This window comes from Erinaceus europaeus, chromosome 12 (assembly GCF_950295315.1).
Source record: "Erinaceus europaeus chromosome 12, mEriEur2.1, whole genome shotgun sequence".
Taxonomy (NCBI): Eukaryota; Metazoa; Chordata; class Mammalia; order Eulipotyphla; family Erinaceidae; genus Erinaceus; species Erinaceus europaeus.
The window spans coordinates 42,781,438-42,802,959 of record NC_080173.1 but is presented as its reverse complement, the minus strand read 5'-3'; the positions used below and the strand labels follow the sequence as shown (position 1 = coordinate 42,802,959).

Sequence of the window (21,522 nt, the reverse complement as noted above, 5' to 3'; positions counted from 1 at the left end):
CAAATCAAACCAAACCAAACCACCATGCATAGGACTCTGCCAAATTCTAGTGGTTCACTTGTTAGCTGAACCCAGTGGAGGTAAAATGTTCAACCAGAGAAAGTCAAATGAGCTTCCTGGGTCTCATGAATCCAGATAAAACTAGGGGTCTTAATGAAGGCAGTGCCTGTGGCCAGCTCGCCTGTTGTCAACAACATGAGCACCAATGTGCTGAGATGAAGAAGAGGACAGGTAACCTGTCAATATGTCCACCACTCTTCTGGATTGGGGAAATGGGGCTCCTTTAGGCTTCTATCTGACTCCAGTGGCCCTGCATCAACTGTGACCCCCACCACCAACATCTGTTACACCATTGTGGTCTCTCTTATTCCTGCTTCCAGTCAAGATCCTCTAGACTAACTTACAGTCTCTCTTCTCATGAAGAAAGCAACAACCGCCCCACATGGACAGTTTAATTCTTATCCCTCCTTTACTTCCCTCCTCCCATGTTGAAAGTAAGACTTGAGGCCTCTTCCTCTACAAAACGAGATGGCTTGGACCCCAAGACATCCTAGACACTTCCCAAGCCACCTTTTCTCTTCCAGAATAATACAATTCAAGTTGCCCCTCACACCTCCTTTCAGTCTCCACTCCTTATGCCACATGGGCTAACACAGTTAGCCATCTGACAGTGAAGAAAGCAAAGGAAGGTTTTTGGGGTTTAGGGAAAGCTGTCTGGAAACTTCATTGCTCTGCCATCAAAGACTCCCTGAAACCAACGGACCCTCGAGAAGACGTGACAGCAACTTAAAACAGTCACCCAGAAGCTTCTAGAGAGTGGGAACCCCCAGACCTCAGGTGGTCTCAAGTCTGTCTCAGTCAGGAGGAACCTCAGGAATGTCCACTCTCCCCTGAGGTCATCCTACCTAACAAATACAAGTGACTGGCGGGACAGTAGGACCTGGGAGACCTGGGTTCAGATCCCAGCTCTATCTCTTTCTGGCTGTGAGATCTTGGACAATAAGCATGTTTCTTCTCTGTGCCTCATCCGTAAAAAGCAGACAGTAGGGAGTCAGGCGGTAGCACAGCGGGTTAAGCACAGGTGGTACAAAGCGCAAGGACTGGCCTAAGGATCCCAGTTCAAGCCTCCGGCTCCCCACCTGCAGGGGAGTCGCTTCACAAGCAGTGAAGCAGGTCTGCAGGTGTCTCTCTTTCTCTCCCTCTCTGTCTTTCCCTCCTCTCTCCATTTCTCTCTGTCCTATCCAACAACAATGACATCAATAACAACAACAATAATAACTACAACAATAAAACAATAAGGACAACAAAAGGGAATAGATAAATAAATTTTTAAAAAGTAGACAGTAGGGAGTCAGGCAGTAGCACAGCAGGTTAAGCACAGGTAGTGCAAAGCACAAAGACCGGTATAAGGATCCCGGTTGAAGCCCCCAGCTCCCCACCTGAAGGGGAGTCACTTCACAGGTGGTGAAAGAGGTCTGCAGGTGTCTATCTTTCTCTCTCCCTCTCTGTCTTCCCCTCCTCTCTCCATTTCTCTCTGTCCTATCCAACAACAACGATATCAATAACAACAACAATAATAACTACAACAATAAAACAACAAGGGCAACAAAAGGAAATAAATAAATAAATTTTTTTAAAAAAAGCAGAGAGTAGCAGTAATTCCTGGTAGAGGTATTGTGAGGAATGAATGAATGAATGAATGAATGAATACCTATAAACCTCTTTGAACTGCAGGGCACACAGGAAGGTTCAGACAGGGGCCAGGTGGTGGCGCACCTGGTTGAGTGCACATATTATAATGCTCAAGGATCAGGGTTCAAGCCCCTGGTCCCCACCTGCAGGGGGAAAGCTTTGCGAGTGGTGAAACAGTGCTACAGGTCTCTCTCTCTCTCTCTCTCTCTCACCCCTTTCCCTCTTGATTTCTGGCTGTCTCTATCTAATAAGTAAATAAAAATTAATTTAAAAAAAAGAAAAAAATTCCTTTTTTTTTAAAAAAAAAGGAAGCTTCAGACAAATGTCACCAACTACCTAGTATCAAGTGTCCAAGGAGCTCCCAGCCTGAATAGATCTGAGCTGGATTCAGAAGCATTCCAAACCCTCCCAGACCTGGAGGAGCAGGGACCAGAGAAGAAAGCTTTAAACTAGCAGAACTCTCTGCAGAACAGCCAGTGCAGGGCCTCTATAAGAACTGGCTCCAACTGGGTGTGAAACTGACTTCTGCCAGTTTTGTTCTGCCAGTTTGGGGAGTGGGGGAGAAGCTTCCATGGTACAAGTCCAGCCAGTTGGGGTAGACCTGTCAGGTGGAACAGGTACCTAGAGGTACCTAGAGGTACCCAGACTCTGCACTTTCATCCCTCCTCTCCCTGTTTTCTTTCTGCTCCGGAATGTCTGATGGTCTCAGAGGAAGTCACACCCAGGATATGGGTGAGGGGTGAGGGCATACAGGCTGGTGGTTCCCAGGGCACCAGGCAATGCCAATGTGTCTGAACCTTAGCTAGAGGGACCAAGAGCTGTGCCTGGCAGAAGGGCTGTGCCAACTGCAAGCAGCTGCCTAGGAACCAGGAAAGCATTGCCCTGCCTGGAGCATTGGCCAAGGCCCTGAAAACCTCATTAGATGCTCCGATAACAGGCTTCCGCTGCAGGGCCATTTGCATGGTAACTGCTCCCTTTGTGCTTTCATCTCAAGCATCTCATTCCACATCTCTCAGCCCTCACTAACCTCCCCAACACCCACATACATACTTCCCACCCCCTACTTTGTGTTCTCTACCACCCACTTCTTTCCAGAGGGGACAGTGGATAAGGGCAGTGTGTGGCCTAGGAAAATAGGACACCTGACTTGGGCAGTCCTTCAGAGGGGGGGTCCCACCAACAGGCACCCCAGCCTGCACTCCCCTTCTGCCGTTGTGCTGAAAGCCTCATGGTTCTTTGCCTCCTTCCTTCCATCTTTCAGACTTGACTCTCCTCTGCAGGATTTATGTCACATTGCATCTCCTGAGATGTCCTCAATGAGCAGACTGGTGAAGTCAGCAGTTTTCACTTACTACCTTTACTCCAGTCCCTCCTCTCCACTCTCTCACTCACTCGTTTAGATATCAATGGAAAGGGCTCCATGCCAGGATTGCCAACAGAAGATGGAAATAATGGCAACTCATGCTTCCCTGTCTGGACCCCACACCCTATCCAAGTATAGCCTTCCTTTCTACCCACCTCTTACCCTTGGGACCCCACAAACCCACTAATCTGGTTGCCATCCCTCTCCTCCTGACCACCTGCCCCTGGATCCAAGGGAAAAAAGAGCCTGGCCCAGCTGTGGACTTTGTATCCCCACACAAGAGCAGCCTCACTTCCCATCTGGCAGATGCAGCCAGGATGCCCGCTGAGGATGCACTAAATGGGCAGCAGCAGCCCACATAGCAACATGCTCTGCATCTCAACAATCCTGGGCATTTCCAGCTTGGCTGGCACACCATCTGTGGAAGAAACATGTACCCCTTTTTTCCTTCTGTCTTTCTTCACTCAGGGTCAGCCTGAAGCTGAGGGAGGAAATATTTGTCTCTTACACACATAGATCAAGTGGCATGATGGAGATGGAGAGTCCCAAGGCTACCTTTGTGCTGAGGAATCCCAAAGTCTGGGATCATAAACACCTGCTCCAGTTTCCTGGCTAGGGACAAATGCATACCACTAGGATCATTATTGTTGAAGGCTGGAGAAACTCTTCAAGAGCCTTCAGTTTGGAAGTTAGGCCCTAACAGATCCTAGAAGGAATCCTAGGAGCTTCTAGAGGAAGGCAGGAAGGCAGGAAGGTGGTGGTGGTGGTGGGGGGGGGGGTTCCAAGTGTTCAGGTCTCTTCTTTGTTCTGTCTGAGATGCTGGGAGGTTAAGATTCATTGTCTAAGGTGAATCACAGAGTTAGCTGCAGGGCTAAGACTTTGCCCCCATCTCCTGATTACTTCTATTAAGACTAGTTGTCTCTGTTTCATTTTTAATGCAACATTTCAGGGACATAAAATCAGCTATCACAACAGCAAATATCTAACTAAGGTGATGGAATGTAAGACAGAGAATTTCCAAGGTAAGGAAATCTGGTGAGGATTCCTCTAGCCCCTGGGCAGCCTCAGAGATGGGACCTCAGAAAAAGAGAGCACATCTGTTTAGAATACTATATCCTGTGGCCTAGGAGTTGGTATAGTGAATAGAGTGTTAAACTTTCAAGCACGAGGTTCTTAGTTTGATCCCTTGGACCACATGTAATGAATGCTCTAGTTTTCTCTATCTCCCCCACCCCCAACTTTCACCTTCTTTCATTAATAAATAAATTAATCTTTTATTTAAAAAAAGGGACTATATCCCTTAGGTCTCTTTAATGTCATAATTCTAAAATAAAGTTTAGAGAAATAGACTGCCTAATCATACTAAAGTGTGAGAGTCTAATATAAGCCACTACTTTGCAAGGAAGATCAAAAAAGGTCCTAGGAACCTGGCAAGAAAGAGAAAGGGGATGGTCAGGGAAGTGGCACAGTAGATAAAGCATTGGGCTCTCAAGCATGAGGTTCTGAGCTCAATCCCTGGCAGCACATGTACCAGAGTGATGTCTGGTTCTTTCTCTCTCTCTTCCTATCTTTCTAATAAATAAAATATTTTTTTAAATGAAAGAAAGAAAGAGAAAGGGGGAGTCAGGGACAAGAATGGGGCAGGGGAGAGTAAAGAGGGGCTTGACTCCCTAAAGACAAGCTTTCCCATCTTGGGTTCACAGACCCAGCCCTAATTCATGGGAGAAGCAGCTCACAGGACATAGGGAAGAGACTGCAGGAAAAGGTGAATAGCCACTAGCGTTGTATCACCTCATGGCCAGTCACATCACCAGGGTCCTAGCTTCTGGGCTGGGTAATGGCAGCCTTGTTGTTTAACATACTAAGTTGATCGACTAACCAGCGTGGCAAACTCTTAACTGCTCCCTGGGCTCAGCCACCACTGTCCTCATGAATGGGCAGGTTCAGGCTGGACTGTGGGCCCTGGAAAGGCATTGAGATGTTCTGCCATGGGGACAACCTCTTGTGTGCAGTGTCCCCAGAAGAGGTGTCCCAAGCTACACATTCCCCCAGGGCCTCTCCTCAGTTTCCAGGAAACTCCTGCTTTGCCAAGGGCTCCAAGAGCCACTCCCTGAATATGCCCAGTGACAGGCTGAGTGGCCTAGGAAAGCCCCAGAGGATGGATGAGGGATTATCTGGAGCAGAACAAAACCATGATGACTTGGGACCACCCCAAGACCCAGACAGCCAGAGCTATGGCAGAGGGCCCTTCATTCTGGCCAGTCTCTTTGCCCTCCTGTCATAGCTGAACCACTCAAGCCACCTCACTTTTCTTCAAGTTGTAGTGATGCATCAGAAGCTCTTTCCTTCTCTCAAAGTCCTTATTAAAGGAGACCCTTGACTCCTCTGCAGTCACTGCTTTTTTTTTTTTTTTTTAACATTTGACTAAAAAGTGCAGGAGTGGGAGAGATGATCCAGAGGCTCTCTGCCCTGAACAGAAAGTCCTCCTGACTAAACAGACCCATTTCATTCCTACCACCCCCCAACCAGCATCAGTTCTGTGTGGTTGCTGCTTCTTTCTCCTTTTCTGGGGTTCTACAGACAGTCTTTCCAAACCTGTAAGTACCTCTGGCTTCTCAGCCCCTGGGGACACCCTGTCCTTAGCCTAGACTTCTCATGCTGAGCAGGTATGTGGTTGCTGCATTAATTCTTTTGATGTCCAACCCCAGCAGAAAGTGTAGCTCCAGACAGCTGTCCCCTCTTCCTGGTGCACTGGACTTCCTGCTGTCTCACTGCCAGGCTGCAGGGGCCACCTCACCCCAAAACCTCCCCCAGCTCTTACTTGTGGTCTTAGGGAGCTTGATAAATAAACGAAGATTTTTTTTAATTCAGTTTGCCCAGTTCCTTGTGGTGACACACACAGAAAGTGTTATAGGCTTGAAGGCCTTTATCCATAGCTCCAAATTCCAGAGCTTGGCCAGGTACACATTTCCCATAGAGTTGAGGTGAACTACTGGGGCAACAAATATTAGCTTGAACCAAAGTGAGAATATGTATGGCTCTTATTTACCCTAATGTGTCATTTTTCTGAAAATAATAACAATAATAACGGTGTCTACTTATGGGGAGCTGCTGTAGACCTAGCTAGGAAGATCATGTTACACACTATAGGTGTGTCATAGAACCTTTCTGAAATGCAGGCCAGTGAAATAGCTCACTTGGATAATGTGCTGCTTTGCCATGTGTGCAACAAAGGTATGAACCAGCCTCCACAGAAATGGAAGAAGCTTTGGCACTATGGTCTCCTTCATCCTCTGTCTCCATCTTAAATTTTTTTCACAAATATTTGAAATGTAGAAACACATATCAGGAGCACAGGCCCCTGAGCTTGCCCTCAGACCTGTCTTTGGCATGTCTAGTATTATTGAGCATGGGGAGGTTATATCTTCCCTGGTGCTGCCCCTTCATTTCTCATCTCTCTAGTGGCAGGATCTGTGTCTGAGGTGGCTGACCTACCCCCCAGCTCACCTGCTGCCACCAAAACTCCCTGAGGAGGTCAGGAGTGTCTGACTTCTATTATTCAGAGGAGGCATAACTCAACTCTGCTTTGTTTCTAGCTACTACCCAGAAGGAGGCCAGGCTGTGGTAAAGTAGTGTGCACACCAGAGACAAAGGTAAGAGGGGTGGGAGTGAGGGGGTGTGAAAAAGCCCATGCAATGGAACCAAGAGGGAGATCCTGAGGGACAGGAAGGGCTAGGAGAGGGGACTTTAGCTGGGGACCAGGAAGACCTCTGCTCAAGGAATCCAGGAATGTAGGCTTGAGCACATAAAAACCTGGGTGGCAAATCAAGAGTTTGCCACCCAGTAAAGAGAGACCTGTGATATATACCTAGTGACAGGTAGAGTTTATGAGAAGAGGGCTCAGAGGGTCAGAGCTGTCCTGAGATGGAGGCCTCCATATAGACCAAATAGGCAGCATGAGGCAGGGATGAAAAGGTTGGCTCTGTATTCTGACAGACTATAGAGTTCCAGTCTCAGTACTGTAGATCCTACCTGTGGGACTCTAGGCAAGGTACTTGACCTCTCTGAGCCCCTTTCCTGATAACTCACATCTATAAATGAGGATAATTATCATAGCACCAGCCTCCTGGGCTGTCACAAGGATTAAATGAGATGAAGGACATAGAGTGCTGAGCACAGGAAGGATTTTATTTGTTCTGAGTCACACGATGGCTGGGATAGAAACAAAGGGAAGGAGAGTTGGGTGGTAGCACAGCAGGTTATGTGCACGTGGCACAAAGCACTAGGACCGGTGTAAGGATCCCTGTTCTAGCCCCCGGCTCCCCACCTGCAGGGGAGTCGCTTCACAAGCAGTGAAGCAGGTCTGCAGGTGTCTGTCTTTCTTTCCCCCTCTCTGTCTTCCCCTCCTCTCTCCATTTCTCTCTGTCCTATCCAACAATGACAACATCAATAACAACAACAAAGCAACAAATGGGAAAATAAATAAATAAATATTTTAAAAAGAAACAAAAGGAAGGAAGATGAGTCACCAAAGATGCTCCTTGAGATACTCTGACAGATGGCTAGATTTTTTTAGACTCCTTGTATCTGATAGCAGTTCAGCACTTTTATGTGCATTCTATTTGATCCTTACAACAATACTACAAGGAGGGTCAGAAGTGGTGCACCTAGTTGAGTGCTCACATTATCATGCACAAGGACCTAGGTTCAAGCCCTGGGTCCCCATCTGCAGAAGGGAAACCCTCCCCCCCTTTCCCTTTCAATTTCTCTTTGTCCTATCAAATAAGTAAATAAATATTTTAATAAACAATCAATAAAGCAATGCTATAAGGAACAGATTAACCCATTTTACAGTGAGCACAGTCAGAATAGATAGCTGACTGGCTATCTATCAGGGTCACATCTAGTCAATGATCAGCTGGAGAATTTGAACTCAATTTATGGTATTCCATGTCAAGTGCTCCTGATCTTACAACAGGGCTTTGGGTCTCCCTCTACCCTGCTCAAGCTGATACTATATGTGTGGGGGTGGGGGTGGCAGTAGCTGCACCACCTCCCTCTTCTTGAATAAAACACATACTAAGTACATAATCCCAACAGTACCAGACCCCTCTTCCTTAAGAGATTTTAGCATAGGAGTCCTTCAACACCACCCTCCCTCCTTTCCTCTCTTTAGCCCCAGAAATTCCACCATCATCCACTGAGGAGGCTGGCTTGACCCTGATCCCAACTCTAGAGCCCAACTCCTCAGGGCTTATAGCTCAGCCAGGGACAAGCAGGCATGAATTCCTTCCCCAAACACAATGATTCTTATCACTTTTGGCTTTCAATTTGCCATCTTAAAGCAATATAATTTATTTTACCCTTTCTTCCCTTCAACCCTGCATTCTTCAGAACCCAATCTATGTCTCAAAAGATTTTCTTAAAAACAATATTATCCAAATACATAAAACATTTAAGAATTATTTTAATATTTGTAAGACTCATACACTGAAAACTATAAAATAATGTGGAAATTTTGGAAGTTCTAAAAGGAGAAATATGGCATGTTTATAAATTACTTAGTCCTGTTCCTGGTGTATGAAACTCCAGATAACAACGTGAGTTCTCTCCCCTGTAAACTAGGAATATCAAGGGAGATTACCTGGGACCTCAACAAGACAGAACTGTAACCACTTTGGTGATCCGCCAAATCACCAGAAGACTGCTGAGGGGTGGAGAGGACTCCCCTAAGACTCACCAAATGCAACTGTGAGTCTCCATTTGTTGCCACTCGGAGGCTGGAGCAGCAGACAGGAGGCCCCGTGCTGACATTGTGGGGCAGGGGGCAGAGATCTGGCTGGGAAACTCAGGAGAAGATCTACACCCCAGTGGTCTAGAGGTGGGGCTGTATAGTGGGAACCCTTACTCATTGTTCTCCTGATGAATTGGGAGACATGGTGAATAATTGCCATAGAACCCACAGAGTATAAACAGGATTTCTTTGGGAAATCACAGGGCCAAGTAATACTTCCAGCTTGGTACTGGCTGCTGGAAGAGCAGTTGAAAAGAGCCTGGGGGCTTTGGATCCTCAGAGCATGGGAGTCTCTGTGCATATCACTGTGCCATCTCTCCCCCCACCCTGATTTATCTCTTGGTCAGGAGTGAGTGATTAAGTTTAAAAACCCACTTATACTTTAAAAGCCCTAAGGCTCCCATAGCCTACAGGGAAGAAAAAGAACAAAGGAGACTTTATCACCCACTATGCTTCAACTCAGGGCTTGAGATAATATTGAAACAACTGTTAATTTCCACAACTGTGAACTCTTTAAGTCTCTTACTTAGACAAAAGTCAATCCAGGCAAGAGTGATCAGTAGATTAAAAAGTACTGAGAGAGGGACCTCATAACATAATATATACAATGATTAAATCAAGAAGAAACACTGGAGACATGAACCAGCTAAAAGTCCTCCAAAAGTAGAAACAAAGAAGAATGAGATCAGCATCCAAATGCTAATTGAGGAATTAGTCACAGGAGTGAGGGAAAAGTTTAAAAGTAAAAGTCATCAGAAATGTAGAAGCAACAAATGAGACTCTAGAAGAAAAATACTAATTATCTCAAGGTTATTAGAGAGCTGAAAGCTGAAATAGCTGAACTAAGAACACAATTAGCTGAACAAGATAATATAGTATTTCAACAGGGTAACGAAATAGCTGAGCTATAGAAAACAACAGAGGGGAGAGAGGATAGAATAAGTGAGGCAAAAAACAAAATTAGCAAGATCAAGGATGAATTAGAGAAAAATAAGAAAGAAGAAATCTCAAAAAGAGATTAAGAGATACTGAAAACAACAACAGAGACCTATGGGATGACTTCAAAAGAAATACTATACGCATTATTGGCTTACCAGAGGAAGAAAGAGAGGGAGGGGAAGAAAGCATTCTACAGGAAATCATACCTGAGAACTTCTCTAGTCTAGACAACATAAAAGATATAAAGGTTCAAGAAGCCCAGAGGGTCCCAAACAGAATTAACCCAGACTTAAAGACACCAAGACACATCATATTTAGAATGGAAAAGAATAAGGATAAAGAAAGGATCGTGAAGGCTGCAAGAGAAAAACAAAGAGTCACCTACAGAGCAAAACCCATAAGATTAGCAGCAGATTTCTCCACACAAACTCTACAGGCCAGAAGAAAATGGTAAGATATCTTTCGAGTACTAAATGAGAAAAGCTTTCAACTAAGACTACTGTATCCCACTAAAATGTTATTCAGAATAGATCGAGGCATAAAAACCTTCTCAGACAAGCAATAGTTGAAGGAATCAACTATCACCAAGCCTGCCCTGAAAGAAGTTCTGAAAGGTCTCCTATAAATAATCAGATCACCTTAAACATGTCATGTACCAATACACTATAAAAATATACAATAATGGCACTAAAATATCTTCAGTCTATACTATCAATAAATGTCAGTGGTCTGAATTCACCTATTAAAAGGCCCAGAGTAGGAGGATGGATCAGAAACCCACCTAACTCAACAATACAAACACAAACTCAAAGTGAAAGGATGGAAAACTATCATACAAGCCAAGGGAACACAAAAATCTATTCTCATATCTTACACAATAAATTTTAAAATAAATAAAATTTTTAAAAATAGGGATGGATATTACTTAGTGCTCAGAGGATAAATCAGTCAAGAGGACTTGATGATTAGCAACATCTGTGCACCCTAAATACATCAAATATCCACTGAAAAATCTACAGCAATATATTAACAGCAACACAATCATAGTAGGGGACTTCACCACCCTACTCTCTCAATTTGACAGATCATATAGGCAGAAAATCAATAAAGAAAAGAGGCAGCTAAATAAACAGATAGATAAAATAGAACTATTGGACATTTTCAGCGTCATTCACCCCAAGAAACTGGAATATACATTCTACTCATGTCAGCATGGGTCATTCTCAAGGACAGACCATATGTTAGGCCCCAAAGACAGCATCAGCAAATTCAAGAGCATTGAAATCATCCCAAGCATCTTCTCAGACCACAGTGGAATTAAAGTAACACTTAACAATAAGCAAAAAATTACTAATAGTCCCAAAATGTGGAAACTCAAAAGTACACTACCTAACAAATACTAAGCCAAAGAGGAAATAAAGGAAGAAATCAAAATATTTCCAGAGTTCAATGAAAATGAAGGCACCAGCTATCAAAATATTTGGGACACAGCTAAGGCAGCACTGAGAAGGAATTCATAGTCATACAAGCACACATTCAGAAACAAGAAAAAGTTCAAATAAACAACCTCATTGCACACCTTAAAGACTTAGAAGAAGAACAAAAGAACCCTAAAGCAACCAGAAGGACAGAAATAACTAAAGTTAGGGCAGAAATAAATAACACTGAAAATAAGAAAACCATACAAGAGATCAACAAAAGTAAATGTTGGTTCTTCAAAAGAGTAAACAAAATTGACAGTCCAGACACACACACACACACACACACACACACACACACACACACACACACAAAGGAGGGAGTCAGGCGGTAGTGCAGCAGGTTAAGCGCACATGGCACAAAGAGTTAGGACCAGAGTAAGGATCCTGGTTCAAATCCCCGGCTCCTCACCTGCAGGGGAGTCATTTCACAGGCAGTGAAGAAGGTCTGCAGGTGTCTATCTTTCTCTCCCCTTCTCTGTCTTCCCCATCTCTCTCCATTTCTCTCTGTCCTATCCAAAAATGATGATATCAATAACAACAATAATAACTACAACAATAAAACAGCAAGGGCAACAAAAGGGAATAAATAAATAATCCTAAAAGTTAAAAAATAATTTTTAAAAAAAGAAGATCCAAATAAATTGGATTGTACATGAAAGAGGAGATATCACAACAGACACTACAGAAATTCAACATATTTAATGTGATGCTTCTATGGACAACTATATGCCTCCAAGCTAGAGAACCTGGAAAAAATGGACAATTTCCTAGATACCTATGAACTTCCAAAATTAAATAAAGAGGAACTAGATAATATGAACAGGCCAATCACAGCCAATGAAATTGAAACAGTTATCAAAAGCCTTCCCAAGAATAAAAGTCCTGGACCAGATGGTTTTACAAATTCTACAAAACCTTCAAGGATGACTTAATCCTCCTACTTTTAAAAGTCTTCCAAGTGATTGAAGACACAGGAATACTCCCTTTCACTTTCTTTGAAGCCAACATCACTCTGATACCAAAAGCAGATAGGAATACAATGAAAAAAAATACAGACTGATACCTCTGATGAACACAGATACTAAAATATTGAACAAAAATTCCCCCACCTACCTGAGGTTGCAAAGTTTTCCTTCTATGTTTTTGTCTAGAAACTTTGTAATTTTAGATTTTAAATTCAGATTTGTGATTGATTTTGTGCTACTTTCTATGATGTGAAGTAATTATTGCTTTTCATGTAAATAACAGCCCAGGTGTCCAACAACAGATGAGTGGCTGAGATAAGTTGTGGTCTATATACACAATGGAATACCACTCAGCTATTAAAAATGGTGAATTCCCCTTCTTCATTTCATCTTGGATGGGGCTTGAAGGGATTATGTTAAGTGAGATAAGTCAAAAACAAAAAGATGGGAGTCATGCGGTAGCGTAGTGGGTTAAGCACAGGTGGCACAAAGTGCAAGGACCACATAAGGATCCCAGTTCGAACCCCCAGCAGCCCTCCTGTAGGGGAGTCCCTTCACAGGTAGTGAAGCAGGTCTGCAGGTGTCTATCTTTCTCTCCCCCTTCTATCTTCCCCTTCTCTCTCCATTTCTCTCTGTCCTATCCAACAATGACAATATCAATAACAACAACAATAATAACTACAACAATAAAACAACAAGGGCAACAAAAGGAATAAATAAATAAATATTTTTTTAAAAAATTAATATGGGATGATCTCACTCATAAACAGAAGTTGAGAAATGGGGGCTGGTCAGTAGTGCAGCGGGTTGAGTGCACATAGTGTGAAGTGCAAGGATCTGTGTAAGGATCCCAGTTGGAGCTTCCAGCTCCCCACCTGCAGGGGAGTCACTTCACAGGTGGTGAAGTAGGTCTGCAGGTGTCTGTCTTTCTCTCCCCTCTCTGCCTTCCCTTCCTCTCTCAATTTCTCTCTGTCCTACCCAATAACAACAACAGCAATAACAATAATAACAAGAGTAACAAAAATGACCTCCAGGAGCAGTGGATTCATACTGCAGACACCAAGCCCCAGCAATAACCCTGGAGGCAAAAAAAGAAGTTGAAAAATAAGATCAGAAGGGAAAACACTAAACAGAACTTGGACTGGAGTTGGTATAATGCATCAAAGTAAAAGACTCTGGGGTAGGGGGGTAGCATTCAGGTCCTGGAACATGATGGCAGAAGAGGAACTAGTGGGGGCTGAATTGTTATGTGGAAAACTGAGAAATGTTACATATGTACAAACTATTGTATTTTATTGTTGACTATAAACCATTAATCCCTCAATAAAAAATTTTTTAAAAAAGAAATGTCCCATCTATGAATTGTTATGGTGGTTTCATACAGCATATGGTATGATGTACATTTGTTGAAACCCACACTGTGCCCCAGGAATGCATGAGTTATTTGTAACACAGATTTGGGTGATGGTAATATTGTATTTTGCTTCTTTACAATGGTGATGCCTCTACAGCCTAAGAAAATGGTTAGAACACTACAATCACCAATTATACACAAGTCCTGAGCATTCAGTATGTTCTAGGCAGCCTATTAGGTCCCTCATCTGTTGTTTCAATAAGCTTCATGCCAATCTTAAAGAGGGAAAATTGTGATCACTCTGAACTCAGTCAGGTTAAGACATTTGGCCCAAGTCACATAAATAGCAAGAGACATGACTAGCATATAAACTGGGGGTGTATCTGACTCAAAAGGCAATGCTTTCATAAACTTCTCTGCTCATTCCAAAATAGAAAAGAAAAAAAACAACTCAGAGACCATATAATTTTAAGATACTACCAAAATGAACTGGAACTTTGAAAATTACATCTGCATGAATTATTACTTGTTACAAAGTCTGATATAAAGACGGTACTGTTTGAAAAACAAGATCAGACGAGAAAACACTAAGCAGAACTTGGATTGGAGTTGGTGTATTGCACTAAAGCAAGGTTCTGGGGGTGGGGGAGGGTTCAGGTCCTGCAACATGATAGACCTGAATGGGGGTTGTGTGGAAAACTGGGAAATGTTATGCATTTACAAACTACTGTATTAATTGTTGAGTGTAAAACATTAATCCCCCAATTTAAAAAAAAAGGAAAGAAAAGAAAATAGGCCTGTTACTATCTATATAAAGACTAAATTGAGGGGTTGGGTGGTAGCACACCTGGTTGAGTGTGAATGTCACAATACACAAGGACCCAGGTTCTAGCCCCTGGTTCCCACCCGGAGGAGGAAAGATTTGCAAGTGGGGAAGCAGGGCTGCAGGTGTTTCTCTTTCTCTCTCCCTCTCTATCTCCCCCTACCCTATCAATTTCTGACTGTCTCTATCCAATAAAAATAATTTTTAAAAAAATTTAAAGGCTGGATTTGGTAGCAAGGCCTGTCATATGTCCAGTATGTCACATAACATATAGTTTGGTCATGTATAAAAAACACCACAGAAGCTCAATTCATACCAAATGATATCACATCTGCTGATCCTAACCTAATCAATGCAACAAGTACCACCTCAGCATGCTTCACTTCGGACTGTGTTCAGAGACATTAGGAGTGGAATGCCAACCCTTCAGCCTCATTACTCAGGTGAGCTCTTTCCTTTCATAGAATTCTCTAATTCCATTTCAGGTGGTTCACTTCCTTACAAAGTCCCAAAAACTAGATATAGACCAGGTCCCATGAGATAGAGCATATTTTCACATGTATCTGTAAATTAGGGCAAAATATATATACCTGAAAGCAAAAGTACACAATAGTCTGCAGTGAACAGTATACAGTTCATAATGAAATAGTATCTACTTAGACTTAGATACCCTCCTCACCTATTTCCTGTTATACTTCCCTCACTCCCAAGCTATCCTTATCAAAGCAAGGACTGCAAAAGCTGAATAAGGGCAAGAGACTTTCATACTTTAATGATGACTCTTTAGTCACTATCAGGCCACCCCATCATCTGGGGCCCTAGCTGGCGAGTCCTGAGATTCCCAAACAGACATGATGGGCCTAGACCTCGAATAAACCCCTCTCTCCATTGTTATCAGTCATCTCTATCAGTAACAACAAAACAGACCCCTTTGTGGGCCCCCATAGGACCTTGCCCTCAACTTGGATCAACAATGGTAGAGAATGTTCCATCCTCTGAAGGGAGAATGGACAACATACTCTATGCTACACCTGAGGAAGATGGGTCCTGAAATCGGAGCAGCTTGGAACGTTCCTACTCATAACCACAGAATGTGAGCTCAGATCTACAGGGATGCAGAGGTCACATAGGCTCCTAAGCTGAATATGGGCCCCAGATCACATCAAATCAATGGGGATTACAGTCAACAATATTTATACACCTTTCCCACATTTGGGAGCTACTCTCTTTTCTGATCCAGCTTTCTGGTCCTTTTTCTAGCCATGACATCATCTTCCCAGACAATAACTTGGATCCACCTGCATCAGATTTCAGGCTCAGGGAAAAAAAAAAAAAACTAATATAGTCACAGGCCCTTTGGAATAGAACTAAAATAGGCTACTAGCTATCTACAAAACGGAGACCCTCCAACTCTTCATCTGCACTACTCCAGCCTTTAGGTTCATGATTAGTCAACAACTTGTTTGACTTTATATGTTAACTTTCTTTTCAGCCACCAGATTCCAGATATTAGCATGATGCCAACCAGATTTCCCTGGACAGACAACTCCACCAATGTGTCCTGGAGCTCCACTTCCCCAGAACCTTGCCCCACTAGGGAAAGAGAGAGGCAGGCTGGGAGTATGAATTGACCTGTCAATACCCATGTTGAGCGGGGAAGCAATTACAAAAGCCAGACCTTCTACATTTTGCATTCCACAATGACCTTGGGTCCATACTCCCAGAGGGTTAAAGAATAGGAATGCTATCAGGAGAGGGGATGGGATATGGAGTTCTGGTGGTGGGAATTGTGTGGCGTTGTACCCCTCTTATCCTATGGTTTTTTCAGTGTTTCCTTTTTATAAATAAATTAAAAAGATAAAATAAATAAATAAATAAATAAATAAAACACCACAGAAGCTAATATTTGCAGAATTCGCAGTCCATCTGTGGCAAGTCAGAGCTCTTAAGTAATCTTAGACTTTTAATCCTGGACCAGCCAGTTAGGGATAGGGAGTCTTGGGATATCCTAATGCTAAAGGCCTCAGAGGTAAATAAATAAACAAATAAACAAAAAACAGGAAGCTGGGTGGTGTTACACCTGGCAAATGTTCAAGGCTCTGATCCCCATCTGCAAATGGACAGCTTCACAAGCAGTAAAGCAGTGCTGGAAGTCTCTCTCTCTCTCTCTCTCTCTCTCTTCTCTCTCTCTCTCTCTTCTCTCTCTCTCTTCTCTCTTTCTCTCTCTCTATCTGTCTCCCCTTCCATCTCAATTTTTCCTTGTCTCTATGCATAACTAATTAATAATTTAAAAAGAGAGAGACTTAATAGAAAATGGTCCAGAGCAGAACAATCCCTTATCCCTGACTTCTGCTCCACCTGCCATCCACATGGAATCTCTTGGGGCAAATAGCCTAGGCTGGAAGCAGGACCTGCTTTCTGTCTAGTCTCTCTTCCAATTCACTGTGTGATAGAGAGTGAGTCACTAATCCTCTCTGATCCTCATTTTCCTTTTGAAACTTTCTTGATTTTAATATTGTACTTATTTTTAATGAAAGAGAGAGAGAAAGAGAGACTAGAGCACTGTTCAGTTCTTGCTTATGGTGGTGCTGGGGATTGAACCTGGGGGCTCAGGGCCTCAGGAGGGAAAGTCTTTTGATAACCATTATGCTTTCTCCCCAGTCTTTCTTTGGGGACCTTCTATATCTACCTTACATACCTCAGAAATAGCTCTGGGGATCAGACAAGAGAGAGTCTTAATGAGGTAATAATATTTAAATTACAGTACTAGTAATTATGTTATCACAAACAGAACCAGGCTCTTGGCTCACAAAAAAAGCAGGAGGTGCTGGCTCTGGTTGGGGAATGGTGTTTGTTTTATCTGGAAAATGGGTACTGTCACATGCTACTTGAGGCAGGGAGTTGTAATACAGACCCTCCAGGGATCCTTTGCAGTTATTAAATCTATAATGCTAAGATTCCAAAGACCCCAGGAAGGTTGGCCTCACCTGCTTTCCTGACATTTGCATTTTTTTTCTGCAAGATGCCCAAACATTTTATGTTACACTCAGAAATGGGAGCTGGAATTCAAATGATCTGGAAAAGGTAGAAGCACGTGGCCTTTCATTCCCAGATTCCTTCCAGAGAAAATACCCATGGAAAAGTTGGAAAACTGGTTTGAGTCATAGCAGTCTTCTAAATGAGAACTCAGGATGAATCCTGTCCATCATCTGAGACCAAGCGTAGAATAGCCTCACACACCAATTTGAGCTTAGTCTCAAACTATCTGCCCTGCTGCCCAGGTTGGGGTGGCAGTGGCTTGTGTGAGCTTTGTCAGCTTTGCCAGCTGGATACGCCACTTGATAGGGCGGGAGTAGGAAGGTGAGGAGGAGTGCTGCTTCAGTACTCACATGACACTCTCAGCCCAAATCTACATCTAAAACAACTTCCCCCTTGTTCACAGCCTTCAAACTCTAAGCTTTACATGGCTGTGAACTCCTTCCCTTACTAAGCACACTAGCCATGGAGGGCCGGGCTTGCTGGTGCCCACTCCTCCCACCCCACCCGGCCCTCATCTTCAATACCAATTCCCAAACAAGATAATTGTGAAAATGAGCTAAAGTCTAAAAGGATACAAGTACTGCTTGTCCTCCTCCTCTCAATTTCAGCTCAGAAATCTCTGAGTATTGGGCTGGGGAGACAGCATGATAGCTATGCAAAGAAAACTTTTATTCCTGAAGTTCCAGAGAGCACAGGTTCAGTAACCACTATAAGCTAGAGCTGAGCAGTGCTCTGGTCTTTCTCTCTGTATCTCTCATTAAAGTAAAAATAAATAAAATGTTTTTAAAGAGAAATAAATTGGGAGCTGGGTGGTAGAACAGCGGGTTAAGCGCACATGTTGCAAAGCGCAAGGGCAGCATAAGGATCCCGGTTCAAGCCCCCAGCTCCCTACCTGCAGGAGATAGCCTCACAAGCAGTGAAGCAGGTCTGCAGGTGTCTATCTTTCTCTCCTCCCCTCTGTCTTCCCCTCCTCTCAATTTCTTTCTGTCCTATCCAACAACAGCTATGATAACAATAATAACAACTACAACAAGTGCAGCAATAAGGGCAACAAAATGGGAAAAATGGCCTCCAGGAGTAGTGGACTCCTAGTGCAGGCATTGAGTCCCAGTGATAACCCTAGAGGCAAAAAAAAAAAGAAAGAAAAGAAAAAGAAAGAAAGAAAGAAAGAAAAGAAAATTCCTCAGCATAAATTTTATTTACTTATTTATTTATTTATCTCTCTACTTATTTATTTTTGCCAGAACACTGCTCAGTTATGGTAAAATATGATACTCTATCTCCCTAGTCCCAGTGTTAAAATGTTAAGATACTGTGCCTCATCCACTTAATAATAATAACTATTGGTAGCACTAGTTGAGCATGCACTATATGAAAGTGACTGTATCATATTGTCCTAAGCACTTTCCAGATACTACCCAACATAACCCTCATATTAAATAGGCACGATTACCCTTGTATTGCAAATGAGAAAGGGAAGCACAGAGAGATTAAGTAATTTGGCCAAGAGGATACAGCTAGCAAGTGGCAGGGCTGGAGACTGAGGTCAGAATCTGTGCTTTATCCATCACATCCTGCTTGCTGAAGCAGCACGGGTGCCTTCCAGCATGGAATGATGTATGCGTGCATTGCACTATCAAGTTCGGCCTTCTCTCTGTGTACAAGCCAAAGGCTAGAAATGAATCTTCCCAGCTCACCAGCAAGCTGAGCTCTGAGCTAGTGTCTGGGTTGACAGCTCCACCCCCCAATATCTCAGGCTGGGTCATTGCCCACAGCCAAAGCACGTTTACCAGGGGTCACGACCTGGAAATTAGCTCTGGATCCTTAGTCCAGCCAGTGCAGTGTCTTCTCAGAGCCTTTATAGTCAACGACTGCCACCTCTCCAGATTCAAAGGAGGTCTCGAAACTTTACATCAGGCTCAACCTGACGCTGTTGACTGGCTACGAAAGAAGGGTAAACGCTAGAAGAAGAAGAAGAAGAAGAAGAAGAGCCTTTATGCCCCTCCCTGCAGGTCCTGAAGAGCCATCTCTGACTTGCTATTTCTTGCCTTCGTTTTAGGACATAGTTTTTTTTGTTTGTTTGTTTTTTGTCACTACCCCCCCCCCAAAAAAAAAAACTGGCAAGAATGAAAGTTACAGACTGTACACATTCAGAGTGGAATTTGGGTGGGAAGAGCTCTTGCATCCCAGATCCTATTCCTACCCACAAGTTGCTGACATTCAGGGTCAGAGAAGGCACTGTCTGCCTGGAGTCAACCCGCCTTCGTCCTGATTGCCCATCTCCCATTCTCGACCCACATGCCTCGCGGCATTCTCCCCAGAACCCACCCTCAGCCGACGGCGGGGACGCGATTTGGTCTACTTTTCCCCCAGAACCATTCCCATGGGCGCCTCCAGATGACTGTCCTCACCGTGCGCAGGCGGCCCCTCCCTTTGGATCTGAGCTATACGCCCCCGCCCCCTGCCCCATTATCACCGCCCCCCGCCCGCCCCCCCGTGTTGGTAACCACCCAGCCACCCAGCCCTCTCTGGGTCTGCGCTGGGCGCCAGCAGCGAGTGGAGAGGAAGCCCCAGCACCAGACACAGGGCACTGGGTGAGGATCCTGAGGGCGCGGGAGGGTCTCCCGGACAGCGGGGACAGGGTCTGAGACACTGGAGGTTCGGCCCCGAGTCCGACACCAGCGGAATGTTCCCGGTGGGGTGGGAAGAGCGGCGGTGAGGAGCCCAGAAGACCTCCAGAAGGCACTGTCCGGGTGTGAGCCCGGGAAACCATGCCCGGCGCTCGGGGCGCGAACTCACACCTGCAGAAGGGTCTGTCCCCCACCCCCGGGGCTCCGGTCAAGGGCGCAGATCCCGTCCGCTGACCGTGCTCCAGGGCAAGGGCGGCGGGCACTGACCCGAAGTAGGCGGCGGCGGCGACAGGCAGCGCCAGCAGGCAGAGCGCGGCCAGGGCAGGCACGGGCCCGGGGTGCATGGTGCCGGCGGCAGGCACCCTCTTGCATCTCCTTGCGCCCGGGAGCGCTAGCTGAGCGGTCACTCGCCTCCCGCGGGGCTTTAAGACTGGGAGGGCGGGCGCGCGCTGGGCACCAACCCTCAAGCAGCGAGCCCCCTACCCCATTGGCCCCGCGGCTTTCTGCCCGCCCCGTCGCGGGAGGGGCCGATGATCTGGACCGCCCCCACCTCGCCTTCTCACCCACCCAGGTGAGAGCTCACCTGAGCGGGTGCCGCCTGGAGTCAAGTCGCGGAACCTGAAGCTCCCACTACCCCGCCATGGGTCTGCAGAGCAGAGATGGGGGGCGAGGGCCGGGCGCGGAATGTGTGCCTCTCTGGATGGGGTGGAGGGGCCCAGAGAACTTTCTTCCCCGAGGGACAGGGAAGGAGGGAGGCCCCAGAATTTGCGAGAAGTAGGTCGAGTCCTTTTTCTGTCCCAACCCCCCGCCTCCCCCACGCAGAACAGTTCTCCGGAGCCCGGGACTCAGGTCTTATGGCAGCGGGCATATCCTCAACAAACAAACGGGCCCTGGCGCGACTCTTGTGGGAGCCCAGGAGGAAAGGAAGCCCTCCCCTCCCCCTTCCCTTCCCTTCCCTTCCCTTCCCTTCCCTTCCCTTCCCTTCCCTTCCCTTCCCTTCCCTTCCCTTCCCTTCCCCTCTCTTTTCCCCTTCCCTCTCCCCTCCCCTCTCCTCTATTCTCCTCTTCCATTCTTCCTTCCTAAAATTAAATGATCTTGTTTGTTTTGTGTAGAGACAGAAACAGAGGAAAGAGTGAGGGCGATACCTGTAGCATTGCTTCATTGCTCTTGAAGCTTCTTCCCCCAGCAGGTGGGGGCTGGGGACTTGAACCCCCATCCTTGGGTATGATAACATGTGTGCTCTACCAGGTGCGCCACCGCCCAGCCCCAGCCCTCTTTCTAAATGGATTCTCTCAAGAGCCAAATGTTCCTTGTGGAACTCATCTGGGGAGTGAACACAACAAAATGATCATGGGCAAAACCCCAGATTCTGAGCCAGTGGGGTAGGCAGCAGCGGGGCTGGGGAAAGTGGAGGTGCCAGAACCACTGTCAGACAGGATTGG

At 45.1% G+C, this 21,522-nt stretch overlaps 1 protein-coding gene across 1 annotated transcript in view; it reads right to left on the bottom strand.

The window, feature by feature from the left end:
• Positions 1–20,477, bottom strand: part of WNT9B (Wnt family member 9B) — a 29,679-nt gene extending 9,202 nt beyond the window's left edge. The window contains exon 1 of the mRNA XM_007529653.2: positions 20,348–20,477. Coding sequence (XP_007529715.1) covers positions 20,348–20,424 — 77 coding nt within the window. The 5' untranslated portion in view covers positions 20,425–20,477. The remainder of the gene's footprint in view (positions 1–20,347) is intronic.
• Between the last annotated feature and the right edge of the window lie 1,045 nt (positions 20,478–21,522).